This window comes from Arachis duranensis, chromosome 4 (assembly GCF_000817695.3).
Source record: "Arachis duranensis cultivar V14167 chromosome 4, aradu.V14167.gnm2.J7QH, whole genome shotgun sequence".
Taxonomy (NCBI): Eukaryota; Viridiplantae; Streptophyta; class Magnoliopsida; order Fabales; family Fabaceae; genus Arachis; species Arachis duranensis.
The window spans coordinates 121,289,336-121,314,122 of record NC_029775.3 but is presented as its reverse complement, the minus strand read 5'-3'; the positions used below and the strand labels follow the sequence as shown (position 1 = coordinate 121,314,122).

The following is a 24,787-nucleotide window of genomic DNA, read 5'->3' as shown; positions in this document are numbered from 1 at the left end:
TGATGACTTCTTGTGTAATCATAGTCGGCTTTGTCAATACTATTGAAACTAGTTTGTTCTGATGTGTAGTACCTCCATAGTAGTGCTTGATGACATTCTTAAACTAGCTGTTACCTTATAGTTGAAATAGTTCAATTAATTATAATTTGTTCTGGTTTTTGGTTACTTCTTAATTTTGTATATAATAATTTTTCAGAGTTGAGAAAGATTTTCCCATTTGAGCTATTTCAGTTTGACTGTTTTCAGTTGATAAAAAAGTCTGTTCTTTAGAGTTTAGACTTTGAATGATTACTGTAATTAAGACTTAATGTGGACCGCTGCGAACTGATGTAAGAACTATGTTTTGTTTGACAGATTGCTGGAGCAAAACTCCTCATGTAAAACAATGGTACTAACCTGTTTATATTTTGTGATGCTTTAATTGTTGTTCATGTAAAGCAGTTAGCATTTGATCACATAAATTATTGGAATCTCAAGTAGAACTTCTCATATGTATAGGACTGGTAAAGTGATCCCGTCATATTTTCTCTTCTTTTCTTTTTTTTTTTTCCACCGTGCAGAGCTTCGATGTTCAAACAGACAATCTAGTTTCTCAGCTTCTCTTTTCCCATTTTAGACACTTCATTTTTTCACAATGTTTATGCTTGATGCCTATTCGGTGTTTTGACCATAAACTGAAATGCAGGCTCCAGACTAACAACTTGACTCCGAAAGATGGCTATCAATATTTTGTACTGAAAGCGCAAGAAATAGCCCGTTTGGAAAACTGGACTCCAGTGAACTGGTATAATCACTATATATACATAATGCTTTTATGTATTTACGATGTCACGTTCTTAAATCGTACATGTGTTCATAGATTTGACTCTTATTGTGATAACTCTTTAGGGAAGAAACCTTCAATGCATTTCCATCTAAGCTCAATCCACAAACTATAGTGCATAACTGGTGAGTTTCCATCAGTATAAGTAAGTACTCTTATTGTGTTACAAAACTCAAATGTGTTCCTCAAAACTGTAGGTTGGGTCCCGGTGTTTGTCCGAAGGCTGTTGCGAAAGGTTTCAGGTGCATTTTCAGTAACCAAGGAGTCTGGTTTATACTAGTAGGGGAAGGGAACCTTTCATAATTTGGGTAATGTGCTAACTCCATCACCTCCTTAAACTTGAACCGAGAAATGCCCTTCATTATGTGGTATTTTCTGATATATATGCTCAATATGATAGATGGATTGATGCTGGAAGAACAAGGTCAAATATGATTGAACATGGCTTGAAGAAAAATCAGGGTACAGTTGGGTTCAGGGTTCATAGTTAAGGTTCATGCATTTCTGTGAAGTGATTACAGAAAAAGGAACTTCTTTAAAAAAAAAAAAAAAATCAAAGAGGAAATGTTGATAGAAAGAAGTCAAAATGACAAGAAGAAATTAAGCCAGTAAATAGGTCAGAATGTCAGAATATACTTTAAAGAAAGCACTTCATAATGCAAATTCTTGAGAAGTAAGACAAAGGGTGTCCAAAACAATTCAACAAGCATTACCCATTGTCGTAACCATGTCCTCCTTTAGGTTGAAGCCTTAAAACACCATTTGGAAGACTCATTTCATCATAAACCTACACAAAATTCCCAGTAACCTTTAAGGAACTTGTAAATTGTCATCATTGACTACCTTCAACTAGAAGTAAGGTTAGAAAACATACTACTAAAATATGACGAAGGGGTACTTGATAATATGCAAGAAGAGGCCCAATCTTTAGGATTATTAGAAGTAAGAAAAATTAGGAAAATAAATGAGAAAAAAGGGTTAACAATTCATAAGTCATTTGTATGAATGTGAGACACAAAAGATGTAATACCAACGTATACAAAAAATTAGTAGATCAGATATATTGTTGACTTGAGTTATTACCAATTTCACTAAGTGTGCATGTATGTATCATAGAAAATCTAGCAATTATGTGATGAAATGAAACTAACCGATTCACCACTAAAGTTCATGTATGTTTGAGGCTTTGCAAGCAAAATTGGTACATCTCCTATAGAACCTATACAAGATAACAGAAGAAAAGGCAAATCAATGCTAAAGTTACCAAGATAAATGAAGCCGATAAATTTGGAGGAGGAAAAGAGGGGGAAAATATTAATAAGAATAAAATAATTGCTGGGCGATGATTTACCTATTCCAATCAATGCCTTAGACTGTATTGTGTTCATCCGAGTCCCTTCTGCTTTAGAAATGTTATCGATTACTTCAAATCCCACCTAACAGATAGGGAAAAAAAAACAAACAAAAGATTCACACATCAAACCATGAGAAGATTATTGTGCTTAAGAACTTTCAAGAACTGCGTGGTGAATAACTTATTACATTGTGCCTAGTTCCATGGTATTTACTTCCAGGGTTACCCAGGCCTACAACAAGCCAAGGAGTATACTCCACTTTAGTAGCTCCATTCTTTGACCCTGGTACCAAACAGCGAACCGAAAACCTCACTCTAACCAAAGCCTTTGTCGAATCACGAGGACAATGAAGGTTCCTGGGACAGCTCAAACAAAAGCCAGGGCAAGTGATGTTGCATGCAGCATCGATATACTGAAAAAATCAAAGAAAGGATACACAGTGAATAAGAAACATGATGTCCTTATGTTACTCACAAAAAACAGCACTTAATTATCTTGAAATCATTCTAAGCTTAAATCCAAATTATGAATAGTACATAAACAAAGAAGAAAGACACAATATACCACCCAAAAAAATGCATTTTTTTTTTGCAATTTTGCTGCTAAAATAAAAGGAACAAGAACACAGCAGTCCTCAATTAGTGTATCTTTGCAAGTCCTGTTGCAGGACCATAATACTATCTACTGAACTATGAAGAAGAAGAGCTAACCCATCTACTCAGTAGTTGGCCTCACGGGAAACGTATTCTACCCTTACAACCCATTCTCGTATTAAGCATTTCATCAAACACGTATAAAGCACGGCACAAACTCAAACAAGCTTCAAAAGAAAACACATTAACTACTCTTGGAATCGTATAATCTCTCATCACACAGCATCAACAAGACTCTTATAGCAAGCAAAACGGCGGCAAAATATCCAAGACTTACAGCGAGGCACAGGCAAAGTGGCAGAGGTAAACGGATTGTGAAGGTGGGAAGAAGCAGAGCGGAAGAAAGCGGAAGGGGAGAACAGAAGTGAGCTGTTATTTCTGTCGCCGGCGGCGTTGCCGTCGCCGATACTAGTTAGAGAGTGGTGGTGGCGGGTGCTTATCTGCTTGATAATGGATAGTGGAAAAGGATGATATTTTTATTTTTTAATGTAATGGGTTCATTTTTTGGTACTAAGCCTTGAGGTTGAATTGGGCCTTAAATTTAGGATTGGCCCATTTTTTATTTACTGTAAATGTAAATTGGGCCTCGAATATCCAGGCCTAAGGATACAAAAGATGAGTTGACGTCTATAATATTAAGGAGCCAATGGAATATTTGTACAATGTATACAATGGAGGTTTAGAGATGTTTGATTTAGTATTAGATATATAACTATTAGTATTATATTTTTCTATTAATTTAAACTCTTGAGATGAGTGGTATCATAATATAGTATCATGAGATGTTTATTATCCTTAGTGTCTGAATAATTATTTTGGATAGTATAAATGATATTATTTTTTAACTTAATAACCCGTAAGAAGACAAATGCACAACGTGAGTTTCAATCTATTATCCCACATAAGAAGACAAAAGTTGAGGCTATTTTTTTTTTTTTGAAATAGACAAACATGACCTGTTATTTATTGGTGTAGAAAAGTTGTGTTTTTTACTTTTGTTAATGTGGATATAAGAAAGTTAAAGATCATATTTCATAATAATTTTTTACAACAAATCTAGCCTTTAGATTTGTAATTTTAAAATAATAAAAAAATTATTAACACAAATCTGATCTTTTAGATTTATAATTTAAAAAAAATAAAAAAATTATAAACACAAATTTAACTCTCATTTTTTTATTTTTAAATTTAAAATTTGATAATTATATTTTTTCTATTTCTTTTTTACAATTTTATGATACATTCTTTATTTTTATGATACAACAAAATACACATTTTTCTCAAATATTAAAAATAAAAAGTAAAAAATTTATCGTAATAAATAGTTCTTGTATAAAAAAATTAAACAATAAATCATTTCATTCTATTTTAGTTGTAATTTATCGTTGTAGTTATGTACTTAATTATGTTATATTTAAAGAGAAATGTTAGAGAGTTAGTAGAATTTATTATTTTTTGTCAATAATTAGCTATCAAAATTTAAAATGTAAACTAAAAATATATTATAAATTATTAGATTAAAAAATTAGATTAAGAATAATAGTAAAAAATAATAACTTCAGCTAATTCTCTAGTATTTTTCATATTTAAATGCATATACTCTTTTCTCTTTAATTATTCAATATAGAATATTTATTTATGTCAGCATAAAAAACTAAGGGAGTACAAGTAATCAATTTCACAAGGGAATGTTTCTTTGTGTGATTATGTCTAACTTTTTCTTTTTCTGTCTCAAAATTATTAGCCTTAAAAGAGTTGACTTAGTTATGGAAATAAGCTCACTTTCAAAACGCATCTATGGCTTCTTTTTTCCCTATAGTAGTTTGCAAATGCAAGCAACGCAAATGACAAATCAACCATCAATTATGCCTTTATTTTCTCCAGCTGAAACTTGAATATTAACAATGAAAATGTCTTCCCTCTTCAGCTCAGCTGAAACTATTACAGCAAAATGGACAAATATTGGGTTGAATTTTTACTATATTTACCTTGAAATGGAAGAATAATTCATATGGAAACTAGCAATTCATGTTTGATATTAAAAATTGCAGCAAAAAATTATCATAATTTATTACTTAACGAAAATGTACATACATGAGAGAATCTATATACTACATCATGTTTGAGATTAAAGTTAAAATTTTCAACTCACAGATTATAAACTAAGATGCAAATTCAATCTTAACCCTTGTTCACTACTACTAAGTTGACCACCACCACTGTTTCCATTACTGTCAAGACTATCAAATCTTGACAGATATTGGTGACGGTGGTGGCATAACAAATTTGTTGTGATCATGCGAGATTCTCTAAAATAGATGTCGTCACCACCACCACTACCACCATAGACATGTCTTTCAGGACCTGAATGGTATGCATTATCCCCAAAGCTGGTGGGTGTGCCACCACCACTTGTATAATAGAACCATGAAGATGCCTGAGAAGAAGGTTGTGGCGGTGGCACACCGGCACCACCACCAACAGCTAGAAGATGTGGCACCTGTGATGATGACATGATTGTGCTTTGAAAGTGTGAAGCAACAAAGCCACGTGCAGCTTGCATTTGAGCACGTTTCAGGAGCTGCCTCTCTTTCTTGTGTGCATTTTGGTGCCCACCAAGTGCTTGTGAATTTGCAAACTCTCTACAACAATATTGGCACTCATATTTTCTTGCATCCCTTGATGATGATGATGATGAGTTATTAAAAGGGTCATCAAAAGAACAATTATCTTGTTCAGATTTCCGTGGTGGTGATGGTGATTGATTCATCAAACATGGTTGTTCTTTTTGATGAGGAGTAGTAGTAGTAGTGTTTTGATCTTTATTTGAGATCTTGTGATGAATGTTGATGCCAAAGAGCTTCAAAGATGGTGGGGTGGTAGGGGTGTTTGTGTTGGAATTTGCATGGTATTCAACAACTTCAGCCATATATGATCAATGAAGAAAGAGAGAAATTAATTAAAGCTGCCAAGCAAAAAGATAGATATGCACCAAAGTTTATGTGATTTGAATATGTGTGTGGGATTGAGGTATATAGAAAGTAGCTGTTGGGTGTGGTGGTCTTTATAAAAGAACAGTTTGAAAAGCATGCTAGGAAACAGGAAAACATAATCATATGAAAGCTAAACTAGAATTTGTTGGGAAAATTCAAAATAGAGGGGAGAAGAAATAAAAAAGGTATCAGATTTTGTTTAATAATGGAGAGGCAAAGTGTACCTTAATATTATTGAATTTTGTTTTTTAGATTTTTTTTTGTTATCTATGATATCCCCAACTCGACCGGTTATGATTAATTCGTGGCGGATCGGAGCTCCATTTAAGGATTTGTCGTTGGCCAATAGATTGCTGCATGCACAAGAAATTATTGGATACTTGCTTAAGCGGACGAATAAGCTGACTACTTGACAAACTCAAGTTAATTTTTAAGCTGACTACTTAACCAATTCAAGTTAATTTTTTAGAATTTTATTTAATAATGTGGAAGGAGGAATGGTTGGAGTGTTGGACGATGATCAAAAGAGGGGGAAAAAATCAACTTAAAAAATAATAATTTAATGTGTCATTCAAAAATAAAAATTTTGAGTTGTGGGAACACATACTGTAGCTACAATGTTTATTATGTTATTGATTAGGTTTATATAAAACACATAACTGATGAATAAGTTTAAGTGCATCATGATACCTTAGATTTAATTTCTTAAAAAGATACAAATTGTCTTGCTTTTGATTTTAATTTCTTTTGGATTTTAGCAGAAAGAAGAGAAGCTCAATCTTACAATGAAGTCCTAAAATTGGTCATTGGTAGAAATCCATGGGAATACTAGAAAAATAAAATATAAGTCTAATTATAACTGAGGGCGGTTTACAGATAAAACAAAAGGGTATCTGCTTCTTCGGTTTAAAATGCTAGATACGTTTGTAATCTAGCTGAAGAACATATGTGTATATATAATAATATATATTATCATCTCTGAATTATTGGGCCAAAATAATAGATCAGCTCAATTAGATAAAGTGGGGGGTTTTGTATAATATTAGCTTAAATACATGAAATCCTAGCTGCCGTGTGATATAATATATTGCAACATATATATACCTCTTGGTAACTTTTCTTAGAAAAAATATTTATTTTTAAATAAAAAAATTTTGAAATCGATAATTTTTAATATTTTTAGTCATTATTTGTTTAGTATAAATATTAAATTATTTTTAACAAATAAATTTTAGAATTAAGTATGATTTTGGTCTTTAAAATATAGAAAAAAAAATTATTTTTTCTAATTTTTTTTGCATACAAAATCCTTCTTAAGATTTAAAACCAAGTTTTAAAATCATCCTTTTTAATTAAATATTAAAATTTTAGACTAAATTATTCATATAAAAAATTATAAAATAAAAAAAAAAAGAAAAAAGAAGAGTGCTCCTGCGAAAGAGAAGGAAAGAAGAAGAAGCTCTTCACAATCTACCTCTGTCTCCACTTCTGTCACCACCTCCATAGGATTTTGATCCCTAAATTAAAGACGATTTTTCATAGGATTTTGATCCCTAAATTAAAGACGATTTTAAAACTAAGTTAAATTTTAGGGACTATTTTGTATAAAAAAAAAAAAGATTGAAGACAAATAATTTTTAATTTATATCTTTTAAATCAAAATGGTACTTGACTGTAAATTTTATTATTAATTTATATGTACAAATTTTAAAAAATATAAATATAAATTGTATTAATTTATATGTATAAACTCTTAAGTAAAAGAATAGTTCACAAGATGAAAAACCATGTTAGAGATATTACTACCTAATCATGGTTAATAAGTGAGGAATTAAGTCAAACATTGAGAGAGAAGGGAGTTATATATAGATTATTGAAATGATCATGCTCTAATAAGTTTATGTGGATTGAAGGTCCACACAATGACGTGTGGTGAATTGGTAGCTATCTCAATTCTCAAGCATGTTTGCGTGATTGACGTTGAGTTCGCCATTAATTATTAAGACAAAATCTATACGAATCTTACTAACTTCCACCACTTGGGTTCAATGTATTAGGATCATCTCATCAGCATTCCACATGCTCAATAGAATTGTGTACTAGATCATGTATAACATGGAACTAATGTTGCACGTGATCACAATTATATATATTGAGTGATTGATTGAGATGAGAAACTTTTCTTTAATTTTTCCTCAATTGACAACAAATCATGCATATATATTAACATGGTATAAGAACACATAATTAGCATAACACATGCTATGCAACTATTGTTTTTTTTTTTTCTAAAGTTAAGAGTGAAATTCGAACTCAATACCTCTAAAAAAAGAAAAAAATTATATGATTTGAATTATAATTCGTTAGCACTATTGCTATTATTATTAATCTATGAATTTTGTTAACTTGTATTTTACAGACATAAATTAAATATACCATAAAAAATAATTTATAAAAATTAATTGTTTCATATTTTTATTACATTAAATACATAAAAATATTTAAAAATTTTATTATTATATTTTTAAAATATATCTGTAAAATACAAGTTAATTAAATCTTTGATTAATTGTTATTTATTATAATAGCTGAGCGGCGCTTGTATGTTCTGTAGGAGTACAATAGAAATTAATCTTTCATATTTGTCTTATATAGATTTTGGATTATCTACTAAGTGATGGAGCTTTCAAATTGAGGTGGAAAAGGGAAAAAAAAATTAAGTGTTGCGAAGTCCAGATCAAGTGAATGTACGTAGAGAAAGTATATGAAGGTGTTCATCATGGAAAAGCAAATTGATGGAATATCAATTATTGAGGTAATATAACTATATAAAATGATCACATACACCTCTTACAATTAAAACGTTATGCAATTGTTGCTATATATGTTTAATTTTATCCCTTCTCACGGCATTATATATATACCACAGCTCATAGAGAAATTAAATTCAATGAATATGTCCAACTACTATAAAATAGTTTCATTGCGAATGTTTGCGTAATTGCATATACATATAATGTGAAATAACGTGTGGATTCACATTTTTCATCCAGCATTGGTTGATTCAGCGTAAACTTAGTTATAATCATTTTTCGGTGATCAAAAAAAGAAAATAATAGTTTTATGATATTTATCTTAATATAACTATTGTTATACAAAAATATTATTTGTACATGATTAAAATTAACTATTAAAATTAATTATTATATATTTGAGTATAAATATATGTATTATTTAATTTATTGTTAATATATATTTTATATTTTAATATATATTTTATATTAATTTTAGTGACCGATTTTAATGTGAATCTATTATTGTATATTGTATTAACATAATATAAAATTTCTTTACATGGAGACTCCCATTATTCTATATATATCTACTATGAAATAAATTGTCTGTTGGTTAGTGTTCGTTGTAAAAGATTGATTGTAATAATAGTTAGAGATATAATATTTCATATATTTTTTTCTTTTTAATATTTACTTACAAATGTTTATATACTCTATAACATTATTATTAGATGTGAACCAAATGTATTATAAGTTTTATATTTTTTAAGGGTAAAATCTGTGTATAGAGTTTATAAATATGATGTATGTCAAAAAATAATTTATATTTTTTTTTGTATAATTTGTATTTCAACATATAATCTACACTTATGACTAATTTAATCAAGGAAAAGTATAGAATACCAACATATTATCTGCCAATTTATTGCCAACAATGATTAATTATTATATTTTAAATATATATATAAACATATCAAAAAAATATATCTATAAAGACACTTCTATTAAACACAGTTATAAAAAAGACATTTTTATTAGACACATCCACAAAAACACTTCTATTAAACATAGTTATAAATAAGAGTTGACAGATGTTGACAGAAATATTGTTGGTAACGTAGCGAAATTGTTTAATCAATGTGTTTTTTATCTATCTATTTAAATTCTTTTCAAAAGTAATTTTTCAAATGTTTTTCTACATGTGTAATGTTTATCATATTTATATAAACATGTTCAACTATTCATGAGAGTGTGGTGTCAGATGATGTCTCACTTTAATTTCATTGGCCATAATAATGACAAAAGATTAGCTAGGAGTAGAGAAATATATATAATTAGGATATTTTGTTGTGAACAAGCTTGTCCCTCTTGCATTGCATATATATACTTGCCAACAATGAACCACCTAAAACATAACCACATTACATGAAGAATTTGCAATTTGGGAGACAATGATTGAAATTAACTCATCATAAAGTTTAACCCTTCAGGTATGTGGTCCATTATGCTATTATTATATTTTATATTGACCATCAATTATTTTTGTGCAATATATATATACATACTGTGTGATTGTAATTATTTATCAATATTATTGATTTTAAATTTTATCAATATCTTTTCAGAAAAGAAAATAGCTGGACACATTTTTAATTGAGAAAAAAAAAAGACTAGCTAGCTTCTAAAATTTGAAGATATTAATTATGTTAATTAAAATTTTGTTAAAATTATTTCTTATTTCTTATTCATAATCTTGGAAGTAATGTAATTGGTTAAGGAAATTAATTTCCAAGTGATAGACTGTAAAGTGGGAAATAGTATTCAAACGCACATGGCAAGAATAGGAATAACACCCATGACACAAAGTCATTATTAACATGAAGAAACATTTTAAGTGTTTCGTGATTCTAAGTTTTGTTTTGAAATATTAATCTCAATTATAAAATAGTTTTATCCATTGATTTCAATAATAAAATATATACATTATTAAAATTAATAATTAGAAATACTAAAACACGTGAAATCATAAAATATTTGAAAACATTTCTTAAATTGTATATTGCTGTTTTTATTCATTTCTTAAATTATAATCTCCAGTTCCACCTTGCTAGTGAACTCATTATTCAACGATCAATGTTAGAGAAATAATAATAATAAGAAATTCTTTTATTTAACTTAATATTTATAATTTTATATATGTAACACATGTAATTATATATTTATTACATCTAAAATTATTCATTTATTTTAATAATAATTAAAGAGAACAAAATAACAAACAGATATTTTGAGTTGATTTTTATAATTTTCTAAATATTTTTGTTATTCAATAATCAATCAATTAAACAATATTTCATGCAGTGACGGAGCTTGAAATAAAATTTTGGGGGGGTCAGATAGAAAATAATTGTCAATGTTTTTTATATGAATCCTATTTAAGATAAACTCGTCTAACCCCATCTCTTTGGTTTGAGTGATATTGCCAAATTTAAAGCCTTTTTCCATGGTCTCGTTTCAAAAAATTAAGGTCAAACTAATCAAATACAACTCTTTGAACTTTTGAAGGTTGTATCTCACTTTCTTCGTGATTCATTAAAATAGAAGAACTATCTACAGGTATTGATATTGTAAAAGTTATATGTTCTCCTTCTTAAATATTAACCTTCCTCTTAAAAAATGCATCAATTCTTTGATTTTTCATGATTATTTTATATAAAAATTTGAATATATATCCTGTAAAATATGTAAAAAAGAAGTTAGAAGAACAAATATTAAAATTTATAATATTTATTAAAATTTTTTTATCAATTTATACAAATACGATAGTATCAATACTTATTAAATATTCTAATATTTTTTATCATATAAAAAATTAAATTAAATAAATAGTCAAATATAAAATAATATTAAATTATATAAATAAAAAATACCTAATTTTTTATATTTGAACTCAAAGGTAGAGGAAGTGTTACTTATTGAATAGAGAATTGTGAAATGCAAATACACTCAATTCAGTCTAAATCCAACATATTTTGAATATTTAAAACTAAAAATTATTGTTCAATAGAAACAAGATATAAAGATTGAACTTTGATATTTTAAGTTATAGTTAAATATTTGAGCCAATTATATTATTCCATTAATTGTAAGTTTTTATATTATTTTATCTTTTTTTTGGGGTAGAGTAAACTTCAAGTTTATTAAATGAAGTCATCCTAATAATATAAATCCTAGTCTTAGCTTGGACTAAGGAAAACATAAAACTAAAGAGTAAGTGAAGAATAATGCAATTAATTTAGGTGTGTATATGCCTTCATATAGGACGAAAATTTGTGACGCAAAGCCTAGGTTATGCTCTAGAAGGTCAAGACTAGTAGCTAGTTAAATAAAAGCTTTTCATGTCATGAGAAAGGTTTATTTGTGCCGATTAGGCACTTAGTTTTTGGATAATTAATTAAGTAGTCAGCAATTTAAATCCTTCAATAATATATAATAAACCAATTACATGCTTTTACATAGAGACAAATGGACGGCTTTGAGGATCTTGTATTAAAATGAACAAGTTATGTCTTAGACTAATCCTCTGTTTTAATTTAATAGTATTGCTACTCTAGTTAGTTGACTATCCAAATATTTAACTTGTTAAACAATCAGATTAATTTGATGAGTGATCTTATAATAAAATTAGAGTGCGAATATTTCAAGTTAGTAAATGATAGCTTTTGCCAACATCTTTGGTTTGTAAGCCTTATTTGGAGAGAAGTAATCAGAATAGAAGCCATTGCAAGTGTTAATCTGCAATAAAAGTCAACACAAATATTAATACATTATCAGCAAAAAATTGGATTTACATGAAAATACAAAATACAAATGTTAATGATTTCTCTCAATAATGGAATATCATGTTTTGACTTATTTCACCATAGATAATCATGCTAATTTCACCAAGTCTAATGACACTTCAACATTATAATGAGAATAGTATTGAAATGACATAAAAGGTAAATCACACCCATGCAAAAATGAGGCATAGTTCATTCTCATAATTCATAAACTCTAGTTGTGTGTCTGACCAAAATTTGAAAATGACAAATGTTTATAGAATTTGAACATGTTTAAAGAAAGTAACAATAATTTGTTAGATTAGATGGTACTCAAGGATGTTGGCTGCAATTCTGCTGAATAACTATTAACCGATTGAGAAGATTTAATTGTTTAGAAGCATGTTTCTCGTGTGAAATAGTTGCTTATTATTGCAACAAGCAAGAATTGCATTTTTAAATATTTAATATAATCTAATCTGAATGATATTGGTGTTTAGTATTTTGAGGTTCCAACATTTTTCCACTAAATATTTTCTTGTGTATAAATTCCTTAGCCCATAGTTTACTTTATATTCCATGGATTTAGTAGCTTTCTTTTTTTTTTATTAAACCAAAGTTTACTAGCTTAGGGATTCTGTTCCTGATTTATGTCTTGTAATTCATGAATTGGTTCATTGCTTAGTTACCTGTGATAGCTAATTAGAAAATACAACTCTAATTTATGTTTGTTTCGGAACATAATGCAGCTACTTCTATAAATTCAACACAAATATACGCAATAATTTGATTTCATTCATAAATTCAAAAGAAACATACAAATCTAAGATTTTGCAGAATTATTAAGCACAACTACACAAACTGACACAATAAACCAAGCCAATAAGTACACACTAAAGCAACTATTTTTTGTCTTTCTTCACAGTTGCATTTTGATTATTCAGAGCACAACCACCCTTGTCTTGCAGCTCCAACAACGAATCTCCGAAACCACCCACCAAATCATCAGCAACACCGACTTCTTTCAGCCTAACATTTTTTTCATGGAGGACAAAAACCATGTCAACCCATGCAAAAAAACTTGCAGTATGACGATTGTTTTTTCTACAACATACAAACCCTCAATATGTTTACAAGATTCTATATCCAAATGATTCGAGTCTAACAAGTAACAACAGAGTGGTTAATTACCTTATACCTCGAACACCCAAAGAACAACCTTCCCAAATTCTCGACGGTGCCAGATTTTGAAATAACTGCATAAAGACCGCATAAGCATTTCGGGTATTGTCCCTTACTTAAACCCAAATTCTCACCACCCTCCACGGCAGCTAGAAGTGGCTGAGCCTCCTGTACTACTTGCCATTTCGAACATGCCCAAATTCAGAATGTTAGGGATCTTGATTTGTAGAGAACAAATATGAAGTTTTGTGCCACTTCAGCATTTTCGTTCGAGCACAAACAGAAAAAGTAAGTTAAAGATTAATTTGTCTCTCAGAATAAAACTAGAGTTTTTGTGTATTAATTTTTTTGGGACTAAAGTATATGCTTCTAAAATTCTTCAAAGACTAATTTGGATAATTATTCAAAAGAAAAAACAGAAACAAAATATATGTAGGAAAAAAAAAAAAAAACAAAAAGCAGCGAAGCCATCAACAAAATCCAAAGAACAAACTTCAAGGAATTCCTTCACCATAACCACCAAGTATAGTTTTAAGCTGTGGAATGTTGCTGTTGTAAAAATTTAAAATTGAATTTATGTTGCAACATTAGCCGTATTTTCTTTCTCTCTCCAACAAATTACAATCACAGTTTAAAACCACCTATAATAAATAGCCCAAACATATCATTATTAATTTATTATAATAAAAAATATAATACTACATAAGATACTTAATACAAGATATTTTTTAGAATAGTTACTACAAAATATATCATTCTTAAACTTGAAAGCAAAATATCTCATACAAAACACTTATACATCCAAAATCATTACTGTAATCTTTCGTACTTTTCTATAAACTTGGCATCTTACGTCTCTTTCCGTGTATTCAATAGAATTTTAAGAATAAGAGTTAAAGAAACAAAAAACATTACAGGATATAAATGAAAAAAAAACGAAGTATTTATCAAATGTATTTACTAAATTTATTTGACATACATAACAATTGACCCCACATAAAATTAGAAAGAATTTTCTACTAACATTTGAGTATAATTGTTGGAAAGTCCTAGAGATATTGAAAAAAAAATATAAAATTTGAAAGAATAAAAAAACAATAAAAAGTAATTGTTGCTTTCCTTTGCTTGTCCCTATGGAGAAATTGGTACATGGCACTAAAATTAATTGGATGAAAAAAATATTCATAGTTATAAATAGTCCTTGTTTTTTCTATTTATTTCTTCTTTAGTTTTTTTTGTCTTTCTTCCAAAATTCTTAAAACCACAAATCTCACATCTCTCTAACAAACATCAAGTGAAAAATTATTTAAATAATTTAAACGAAAGAAAACTATATATATATATATAGACACACATAAGAATACTTATCATCAATAAAATCACTATAGAAGTAGCAAGAAAAAGTACATAATTGCCCTGAAACATTTCATGAATCAGGCATAGAAATTTAGATTTAACTCTTAAGAATATTTTTAAGCACACCCTTTTAAACGAAATAACAAAAAAATCAAGCTTGCCAAAACACATTATTCTAGTCTTGTCCATAGTGTGTTCAGTATGTTAAGTATAAATTTATTGTTTTAGAGGATATTTTTAAAAAAAATTATTTATGATATAATTACATTAATTAACATATTCTTTTTTTTGCTCTCTAACTATCATGTATACACCATGTCTTACTTGCTGCGATGGAAACTAGAGTGAACATATAGAGACCAGTCTCCACTTTCAAAATGCATAATGTCGGTAACAGTTTATCTACAATTGTAGTAGTATTCTACATGGAATGTAGATTCACACTGTGAATTGCCGCTAGAATATGGATTTAATGCTTTAGTCACATACAAGCTTCTATCTATCAAAGAAGGGAAAACAACTGCTTGTATAAGGTATTGGAATTTTAATTTTTATATTTATTCTTTTTGTCTATTTTATTTATAATATCTATATTTTTTTTCAGCCAAAGATTGAAACAAGTTTTGTGCAATGTTAATGTTATACGATAAAAAATTAATCGATATGTAAAAAACTGTTGAAAGAAACTCTCCATTACATATATAACCGTGGGCCTGTTTATGGCTGTCTTAAGATTTATGTGGACTATAATAATTATGACCACGAACATAGTCTACCGCAACCTAATGAGATTCTAACATATGACTCGGTCTTAATTACAGGTATAATATAGAAGAAAAAATTTCAATTACCTTAACAGTTTGGAGCCTTCTTTTGGTATGAATGGTTTTAGATCATTAAACTTTAACTCAATTGTGCACATATTTGCCCTTTTATTTGGAGCGAAGGTAAATGCATATGACCCCAAAAGAGTATTGGTACCAAATCCCAACTTGAGACCACCACCCAAAATATGAAAGGACACAGCTTTTATTTTTGTGAAATAGTTATGTTAATGCTCTTTTTTTTATCATTTGATTTTCATTGTATATATCATTTGATTTTCATTGGATATATACAATGAAAATCAAATGATAAAAAATGAGCATTAGCATAACTATTTCACAAAAAAAGAAAATGCATCATTTCATTCTTTGGATGGTGGTCCCAAATTGGGAATTGGCACCAATACTCTATTGGAAACATATGAGTTTACCTCCTTTCTAAATAAAAGATTAAATATGTGAACAACTGAGTTAAAATTCGTTGTTCCAAAACTATTCTTACAAAAACACACTCCAAATTGTTAAGATAATTAAAAGTTTTCTCTTCTATATTATAGCACGTAATTAAGATAATATGATACCTTGGAATCTCTTAGATTGCAGTCGACTCAAATATGTCAAATGTTCGTGGTCATCAGTAACATAGTCCACATAAATCTTAAATAAGCCATAAACAAACTCACACTTATATATGTATTGAAAAAATTCCATCAACAATTAATTTTTCATCGTATAATATTAACCGTAATATTAACCGTCTAGAAAGACCTTTTTCAATCTGGGAATGACAAAAATTATAAAGATATTACATTATAAATAGAAAAGACAAAAAAAATTAATATAAAAATTAAAATTTCAATACTTTATAAAAACTTATTTCAGCTTCTTTGATAAATAGAACTTGTATCTGAATAAAGCATTAAATCTATATTCTATCGACAATTCACGGTGTGAATCTACATTCCAAAACAAAATCTACTAGAATTGTAGATGAAATTTGTTACTGACATAATGCATTTTAGGGGTGGAGGCTGTTGTCGTAATCTCTATATATTCACTCTAGCTTCCACCACACCAAACAAGGCATACTACATACGCGATATTTAGAGAGCAAAAAAAAGAATATATTAATTAATGTAATTATATCATAAATAATTTTTTTAAAAAAAAATACCCTCTAAAACAATAAATTTATAATGAACATTCATTAATATTTTTATTTAGCCTCTTTTAGGTTGAAGCCTTAAAACACCATTTGGAAGACTCATTTCATCGTAAACCTACACGAAATTCCCAGTAACTTTTAAGGAACTTGTAAATTGTCATCATTGACTACCTTCAACTAGAAGTAAGGTTAGAAAACATACTACTAAAATATGACGAAGGGGTACTTGATAATATGCAGCAAGAGGCCCAACCTTTAGGAATATTAGAAGTAAGGAAAATTAGGAAAATAAATGAGAAAAAAGTAGTAAATTCATAAGTCATTTGTATGAATGAGACACAAAAGATGTAATACCAAGATATACAAAAAAGTAGTAAATGACTTGAGTCATTTGTATGAATATGAGACACAAAAGATGTAATACCAACGTATACAAAAAAGTAGTAAATGACTTGAGTTGTTACCAATTTCACTAAGTGTGCATGCATGTATCATAGAGAATCTAGCAATTATGTGATAAAATGAAACTAACCGATTCACCACTAAAGTTCATGTATGTTTGAGGCTTTGCAAGCAAAATTGGTACATCTCCTATAGAACCTATATGAGATAACAGAAGAAAAGGCAAATCAATGCTAAAGTTACCAAGATAAATGAAGCCGATAAATTTGGAGGAGGAAAAGAGGGGGAAAATATTAATAAGAATAAAATCATTGTCCCTTATAAGCATTTCGGGTATTGTCCCTTACTTAAACCCAAATTCTCACCGCCCTCCACGGCAGCTAGACGTGGCTGAGCCTCCTGTACTACTTGCCATTTCGAACATGCCCAAATTCAGAATGTTAGGGATCTTGATTTGTAGAGAACAAATATGAAGTTTTGTGCCACAGATACAAACGACATCCAGGTGTGCCACTTCAGCATTTTCGTTCGAGCACAAACAGAATATTTTAAGAATAATATATTTAGTAGTAACAATTATGAAAAATACTTTATATTAAGTATCTTATGTAGTATTATGCTTTTGACTATAATAAAATAGATTTGGACAATTGCAGATAATTTTAAATAAAAATTGCAATTTGCCGATGAGAGAAAAATAAAATACAGTTGATATTGTCACATATATTCGATTTGGAATTTTAAATTTTTACAACTGCAATTTTCTACATCTTAAACCCTGAATATAGATATTTAAAAGAGTTAAAAGACCTTCAAATGAACAAAAATAAATAAATAAAAGATCTAAAAGCAGAGCATACACAATATCAATTATAACAAAGAATCTAAAATCATAGAATTTAAATAAATAAATAGACAACTTGATGAAACGTTGGAAACTTATTATATTTCAATTTGCAGGTTGAGTCTCATAGTCAATATAAGAAGGAAGAAGAAAAACCAAATTCTTAATCTGAAGAAGAATTCAAAACTATCAATTGATCATCCCTATTCTCCTATTTCATGAAATAAGCCCAAAGATCCGTAAAACAATCCCCTTCAACAATGAAAGTGAATTTGTACCGGTGATTATGAATTTGTTATAATGAAATGTATCACAGTGCAATACAAAACGTATGACAACCAAGTATGAGTAATAATCAACTCAACAAAAGCAATTAAAAATTGAACTTAAGTTTAGAATATTACTTAGCAAAATTTAATTAGGGTTTATCAGAACATTTAAAGGAGTGGCTCCCATTCTCTGGTTTTCGTTTTTCCTTTATTTTTTCTTACACAAGGAGAAGAGAAGAACAAAGCTCTTAATAACTACTTACCAGTACTTAAAAGTAGGCTCAAAATAACTCTGTTTGCGCTGCTTCTGAAGGGTAAGCCTCCCCTGAACCAAAGAAATGCATAACACCACAACACAGTTTTATTTCAACACAAAACTCAGTTCACAATCCCCACTAAAATTGTGGACTTTCACTTACCAGGGCAAGTTTTCTCCACAAATTCCAACCGTGACACCACCCAGCTTGAAATTGAGCTTTTGAATACCCTTCTCCATGATCTAGCACCTCCACTTCATGAACCCACCACACTTCTCCTCAGAACCAAACTCTTTTGGTAAAGCTCCTCATTATCAAACACACCATAGGTGTTGTAGCACACTGTAACTAAAATTAAAATCACAAAAATACACTGATTCCGTCATAAGTTTTCATTAGCTCAGTCTAAATAAATATAATCATTAGCTAAGTCTAAATAAATATTAACCTTTGGTTTTTCACCTGAATCATCAACCTCTTCTGGAATAGTGTCCTGCTCTGTATCACTCTTACCCACAAACTGGGAAGACACTTTAATGGTAATTTCGATCTCTAATCAAGTGAGATCAGAAAAGAGAGTAAAAAGAGAAGGATTCAAAAGAGAAGAGGGTGGCCATGAGAGTAAAGGAGAGAGACTGAGGGGAGAGAGATGAATCAGGGTGGCTGTTGAAGAGAATCTCAGGAACATTAACGAAAAAAGGGATACAGATTCAAACACTCTTCTTCTATAAGAACGTCTTTGGATGCTTGAGAGGATGGAGGCTCCGTCGTCTTCGCTGCAGTTTGGAGGCTAACCACAACGGAGGTATCCAGGTCTTCTCCTCCACGCACAGATGGGAGCTGGGATATGACGGAGGCAAAGCTTCCCCAAACAGGTATACTCTCTCCATCTCTCTCTGCAAAGGATCCTTCAATGCTAGTTCCAATGTTTTCAGTTGGTGATAAGCTCAATTATTGCCAAAAAATAAAAAACAAAAAGAAGGAAAGAATGATTTCAAGTTAAACCGTGGGAATGATTTTGAAATTTTGGGGGAAAAATCAGGGTGGAGTTCGTGAGAAGAGAGGAACATGGTTAGGAGTGTAGAACGGATAGATAGATATTCAAGATTAGAATATGGTTTTGGGCGGGAAAATTGGCGCTCTGCAGCACCCACCCTTCAATCTGTTGTCCTTTCAACTTCAAATTTCATCCGTTGCCGCGCACTGTACTAAGAGAAGCTATGAACAGTATTGTTTTACACGTGTCGTTGTTCTGAGTATGCGTTTACTGTTAGGAGTTAGGACTACCCAACTTTATAGTAATAAACAGATAAACAGACTAGTGTGTTTTCCAGCTTTTTGTAAATTTATTTCATTGTTTTAATTTTTTAATCTATGAATAAAGAATTTTATATATGAACAATAAAATTTTTTACATGTTATATGAAATGAGAGATTAATCTCTTTTTGTTATATTGATATAAAAAATATTATTTGTACTATAAAATCAATCATGAATATATTTATGTATAAATATATGTATGTTTTAATTTATTTTCAATGTTATATTTCAAAATATATTTTATTCTAATAGCTAATTTTGGTATAAATATAGCATAATTGATTGATATTTAGTCATATTACAAAAAGTAAGTATTTAAAAATTGGAGTCATTTTTGGAAAGCATTTTAACTAATAAAAGAAGTTAATTAAGTAAATAAATGTGTTGTTATATAAAAGTGAAATTTTTCCTTTTATATCTTAATAGACTATATTCATCCAATATTTAGATCATCTCTTTTATTTGTATAACTATCCCAACTTAATATTTAGTAAATATTTAATTCATTTGTTTCTATTTCATTAGACACAATTCTTTCCATGATCAATGACAATATAGAGTATAGAAAATATTCAAATAGCAAACTTTTTTAAAAAAATGTTACTTAAAGAAAATACTTTAATATCATAGCACTTAGTGAACTCTTTTTTTCCTGTTTTTCTTGTTAACCAAAATCAGAAATCATGTGATTATCTATAAAGAATATCACTAATAATATTGTCAAAAGTAATTACCATAAGAATTGAACGGTAAAATATGAAAGAACCAAAAAAAAAAAGACTTTTACTGATAACAATTCTGAAAATGGAAATGAGATTGTCCTTTTCTCGAGATTTTAAATGAAGAATGAAATTGTTTCTAGATTTTTTAAAAGAAAGAGCAAAATGGTTCATCAAAATTATATGAGAAGGCACATTGTATATGTAAGAGAAACAAATGATAATACAAAATTAGAGCAAACAAAGACATAAATCAAAGCAAAGAAGCCCAACAAATCACCACAGAAAATTTTCAAAATCAAATCCTTTTCCTCAAATCAAAATAAACGACCTAGTTCAAAAATAACGAAACACAAATTATCAACACATACATAAAATCAGAAATTTGAACAAATGGAAAATCATGTTTAAATTTTAAAAAACCAAGAAACAAAGGCCAAAGCAGCAACTTCTGGAATAACAAACCAACTCAAATATTGATTAAAAACTTCATAGCTTACGTGACTGATCTGGTTGTGATGAATGGCAGGCAGAACCATGGGTGCGGGCCGCAATGCAGTCACAGCATCCACAGGATCAGAGACAGCAATGAACAGGAGTCGCCACCACAGCAACAACAGCCGGACCACCAGCAGAAACAGCCTTCGGAGGACAACCTGGCTTCCTCTTCGAGCTAGGAGGATGCCCCATCCGACACAGCATAGCAACAACCCGGCCCAGGCTCATATTCTTAGAATATATACTTCGCACCGCATCCATGTCCACCACCTTCATCGCGAAGAAGCACCCGGTGGAATGAGAGAAACAAAATGAAGGAATGAGCAAGAGAAATTCAAATGATAGATTCAAAAGCTCCTTTAGGAAATTTTGCTCCAACTAATTTCAAATTTTGTTTGTCATAAAAGCAAGAAAAAAGCTGTTGAAAGTGCACAATTCGGCCACGCAGAAATTAAATCTAGACAACATAAACATTAAGGCCAAAAGGACGAACAGAGTTTCATGTCAGTAGAAAATGCCCCATTACTCTCCATACAAAACCAAAAAAAATGTGAGTATCCAACTCCAGCTAGACAAAACAACAATGCTAACATTCATTGAACATTTCAATTCATTTTGAATTCCAGTTATCATTCCATTGGAATTATAGAACTTCTGATTACCTTCCTATCTTCACTTATATTTTATTGGTATTCAAATAAAATAAAATAAAATACCTCCTTGGTGAGCTGCCCAATTTCCTTCCCCTTCCTCTCCAACTCCGAACTAAGCCCCAAAACCTTGACATCCCACCTTAAGACACTATCAATAAGAGAAGCCTTAAGACAAACTTCAAGTAACTATCGTCTACTTGCAATCATTGTCACTGCTAAAAGAAAAATATATCTAAATTCCCAATTGCAACATGGATATCAACAATGCAAGCAATTTGAGATAATAATGTGAATCTTGGTTATAGTTTTAGCAAAACACATCACAGGCAAGTAAAACTGTTTATAGTCCTATATTTGTAAATATATATCCATCATAAAAATCGATAGTGACATTCACAGATGTTGATATGCAGTTCTTAGATGGAAGATTTTTCTGCACTCCAAGATAATCAAGTTTTTTTCCACTGTACAAACATGCAATAAGGAAAAACATGAAATCTTAAATTAAGATATTCCAAATTTGCATGAAAATAATTATAATATAAAAAAATTGAACAACTTTCAATGGTGACAATGATAAACAGGGGAAAAAAAGAACATAGAGAAGGGGTTACCTGAAATTGAAGATAGCACCAATGGTTGCTATTTTACTGCTTCTCAATATGAGTTCCCTTCAAAATGGTAAAAAGATTTCTACTTCATAAATTTCAGAAAATGGCTAATTAAATTCAATAGTTTCATATCTTTAGCAAATAGAAAATAACAAAATGTACCTTCACTTCAAGTTGCTGTTGATGTTGTTATTGTCTTATTGATGTTGTCTTCATGATATATGATTATTATTATTCTTGTGACAAAGAAGCAGCTTTGTTGTTGTTGGGTTTGGTGCAAAACTTGAGGTTGGTGTAGAAGGTGCTAGAAGAAGACACTGCAATTGAAGCCATTGTTGGTTGTTACTTGTTAGAAGAAAAGAGTTGAGAAAATTGAAAGGCTGTGTTTACAGCAAAGCATTATATATATATAGTGCCTTCCGTACATTTTCAAAATCTATAAATGATAAGAAATTTGAGTCCTAAGTAATGCTTACTTTTAGTGTTGGTTGTGCATTCTATTGGTGAAGAATTGCAAGGAATTAGGCTACCATTTGGTGATGTCATCAGCTTTATCTCCAATTGTTCTTCCTGCCATCAGGTAAACATTATCTTAGGCAGATAATTATAAAGCTCCCACACAACCCTAGTATCTATAAATCGGAAAAAAGAAATATATTAGATCATAGCTTAAAGTAAGTATTTATCTTAGATATTTTCTTTTGAGAGTATAGGGAGTACCACTTTGTGAGCCTCACTTTCCTTGTCCGCTTATGAGAAGCACAATGTGGATCTGAAAACAAATTTAAAGAAATCAAAATGCAAAAAATTTAAAAATAAAGAAATAGATCTGAAAACAGAAAAGTAAAAAAGCAGAACACATAAACCTATTATTTCTAAGTAAATCACACAGATAAAAGAGACAACAACTTTCAATAATTAGCATGTTACCGTTTCAACTTCACCCTTTAACATGGTGTATTTAGAGGAGAAGAGAATGGAATTTGCATATCGAGTTTCAAGCAAACAATGGAATCCAATTCTAGATTTACAAATGTCTAGGAGGATACAAAGAAGTAGTAACTCATCCAACTCAATTATTAAACAAAAAAAAAAGGCCAAAACACATATTACAGGATTGATGCAATCAATTTTTTGAACAAAGTGCACCACAACCACCATAACTAACACTCACCAATTTAATCAAGGGCATTAATAAGGCAAGTATCAATCTTTTACCTATTATATATTAGAAAAAATGCATATCTACAGATGACAAAAATAATGTGATCACCATTTGAAACTTGTTATGTGTCTAGTTCATTCACAACTATATTCACTGTCACCAGACAAATTCAGTGAATTTCCTAGACATGATTTTAGCTCCTAGTTACCTGCTACCACTGCAAAAAAAAAAAAAATAATAATAATAATAATAATAAAATGATTAGATCACATAAATTTCCTAAAATGCAATGTAATTTTTCAGATCTGTAAAAACACAGCCGACGATAGGATATCAAAGCTCTCCATTGGTGTCGACAACTTGCTGCCAGCTGCTCCTTCTTTATTGATGGCAGCAACACCACTCACTGCTGTCACTGTTCTTTCTCCATGCTCTCCTCATATTGCAACCTGATCAACCAACTGAAGGTGTTAATTGCTGCAGCACCTTGATGAGGTATAATAATGCATAGAATAGAAGAGCTACATGCTTTTGTTTGGTTAAAAAATCTCAATTAGTCAGTTACTCATAATCATCTCTTTAAGTTTGGTCTGACAACACGACCTTTTCTGCGCAAAGCTTGATGAGTTTACCCACTCCTTTCTGGTCAAGTACCTAATATTATTGTCAAACAGTTCAAAAATCTCAGTCGTCGTAATCACTACAAATCAGCAATAAAACCCTAGCAAATAAAAATAGATACCTTATATGCTCCAGCTGAAGATGATTCGAAGCTGCTGGAGGGGATGCCGTCGTAATCACTACAAATCAGCCGTACGACCATTAGCTCCTCTGCCAATCCATCCCAGTCCAACCTCAACCTCCAGCCAAAACAGAAGCAGATTAAACATAAATAAATATTTTTCTATTTTCTTAAAATATATATAAATAAATTTCTGCTTTTTTAAAGAAATTACCTCTGTAACACCACCGACGGCTGGATCTCAGAGCTCTCCGTTCTCTATATTAATGTCGTCAACTTATTGTCAGGTGCTCCTTCTTCACTGATGGCTGCAACACCACTCACCGTTGCCGCTGTTCT

The 24,787-nt window shown here is 30.0% G+C and overlaps 3 protein-coding genes and 1 long non-coding RNA gene across 4 annotated transcripts; 1 reads left to right on the top strand and 3 right to left on the bottom strand.

Annotated features, from left to right (window-relative positions):
• Positions 1-647: 647 nt before the first annotated feature.
• Positions 648-1,126, top strand: LOC110280385 (beta-hexosaminidase 1-like). The gene is made up of 3 exons (XM_052260763.1): positions 648-784; positions 889-948; positions 1,021-1,126. The coding sequence occupies exons 1-3, from the start codon at positions 648-650 to the stop codon at positions 1,124-1,126; spliced, it is 303 nt and encodes a 100-aa protein (XP_052116723.1).
• LOC107486786 (uncharacterized) lies at positions 776-24,787 on the bottom strand. The gene is made up of 19 exons (XM_052260170.1): positions 24,663-24,787; positions 24,449-24,566; positions 24,310-24,360; positions 23,815-24,155; positions 23,262-23,313; positions 23,018-23,111; positions 22,704-22,858; positions 22,545-22,601; positions 21,280-22,078; positions 19,188-20,006; positions 18,902-19,087; positions 18,746-18,807; positions 17,735-17,773; positions 17,500-17,567; positions 13,739-13,790; positions 1,975-2,042; positions 1,698-1,748; positions 1,537-1,610; positions 776-1,327 (listed from the first exon to the last, which is right to left on the bottom strand). The coding sequence occupies exons 11-19, from the start codon at positions 18,976-18,978 to the stop codon at positions 1,318-1,320; spliced, it is 501 nt and encodes a 166-aa protein (XP_052116130.1). The 5' UTR covers positions 18,979-19,087; positions 19,188-20,006; positions 21,280-22,078; positions 22,545-22,601; positions 22,704-22,858; positions 23,018-23,111; positions 23,262-23,313; positions 23,815-24,155; positions 24,310-24,360; positions 24,449-24,566; positions 24,663-24,787; the 3' UTR covers positions 776-1,317.
• LOC107486907 (zinc finger protein 6) lies at positions 4,877-5,970 on the bottom strand. The gene has a single exon (XM_016107481.3). The coding sequence runs from the start codon at positions 5,758-5,760 to the stop codon at positions 4,987-4,989; it is 774 nt and encodes a 257-aa protein (XP_015962967.1). The 5' UTR covers positions 5,761-5,970; the 3' UTR covers positions 4,877-4,986.
• On the bottom strand, positions 13,216-13,723 carry LOC127746557 (uncharacterized). The gene is made up of 2 exons (XR_008008276.1): positions 13,632-13,723; positions 13,216-13,469 (listed from the first exon to the last, which is right to left on the bottom strand). It is a non-coding gene; the product is annotated as an uncharacterized LOC127746557 (long non-coding RNA).

Bases quoted from the DNA above. Each gene is read 5' to 3' on its own strand.
- LOC107486786 (XM_052260170.1), bottom strand. From the start codon at position 18,978: ATGGAGAAGGGTATTCAAAAGCTCAATTTCAAGCTGGGTGGTGTCACG. The intron at 17,774-18,745 runs GTAAGTAGTTAT...AATGGCAAGTAG, and splicing joins GAGCCTACTTTTAAGTACTG to TACAGGAGGCTCAGCCACGT. The intron at 2,043-13,738 runs GTAAGGGACAAT...TATCTTGTATAG, and splicing joins TGGTGAGAATTTGGGTTTAA to GTTCTATAGGAGATGTACCA.
- LOC107486907 (XM_016107481.3), bottom strand. From the start codon at position 5,760: ATGGCTGAAGTTGTTGAATACCATGCAAATTCCAACACAAACACCCCT.
- LOC110280385 (XM_052260763.1), top strand. From the start codon at position 648: ATGCCTATTCGGTGTTTTGACCATAAACTGAAATGCAGGCTCCAGACT. The intron at 785-888 runs GTATAATCACTA...ATAACTCTTTAG, and splicing joins AACTGGACTCCAGTGAACTG to GGAAGAAACCTTCAATGCAT. The intron at 949-1,020 runs GTGAGTTTCCAT...TCAAAACTGTAG, and splicing joins CAAACTATAGTGCATAACTG to GTTGGGTCCCGGTGTTTGTC.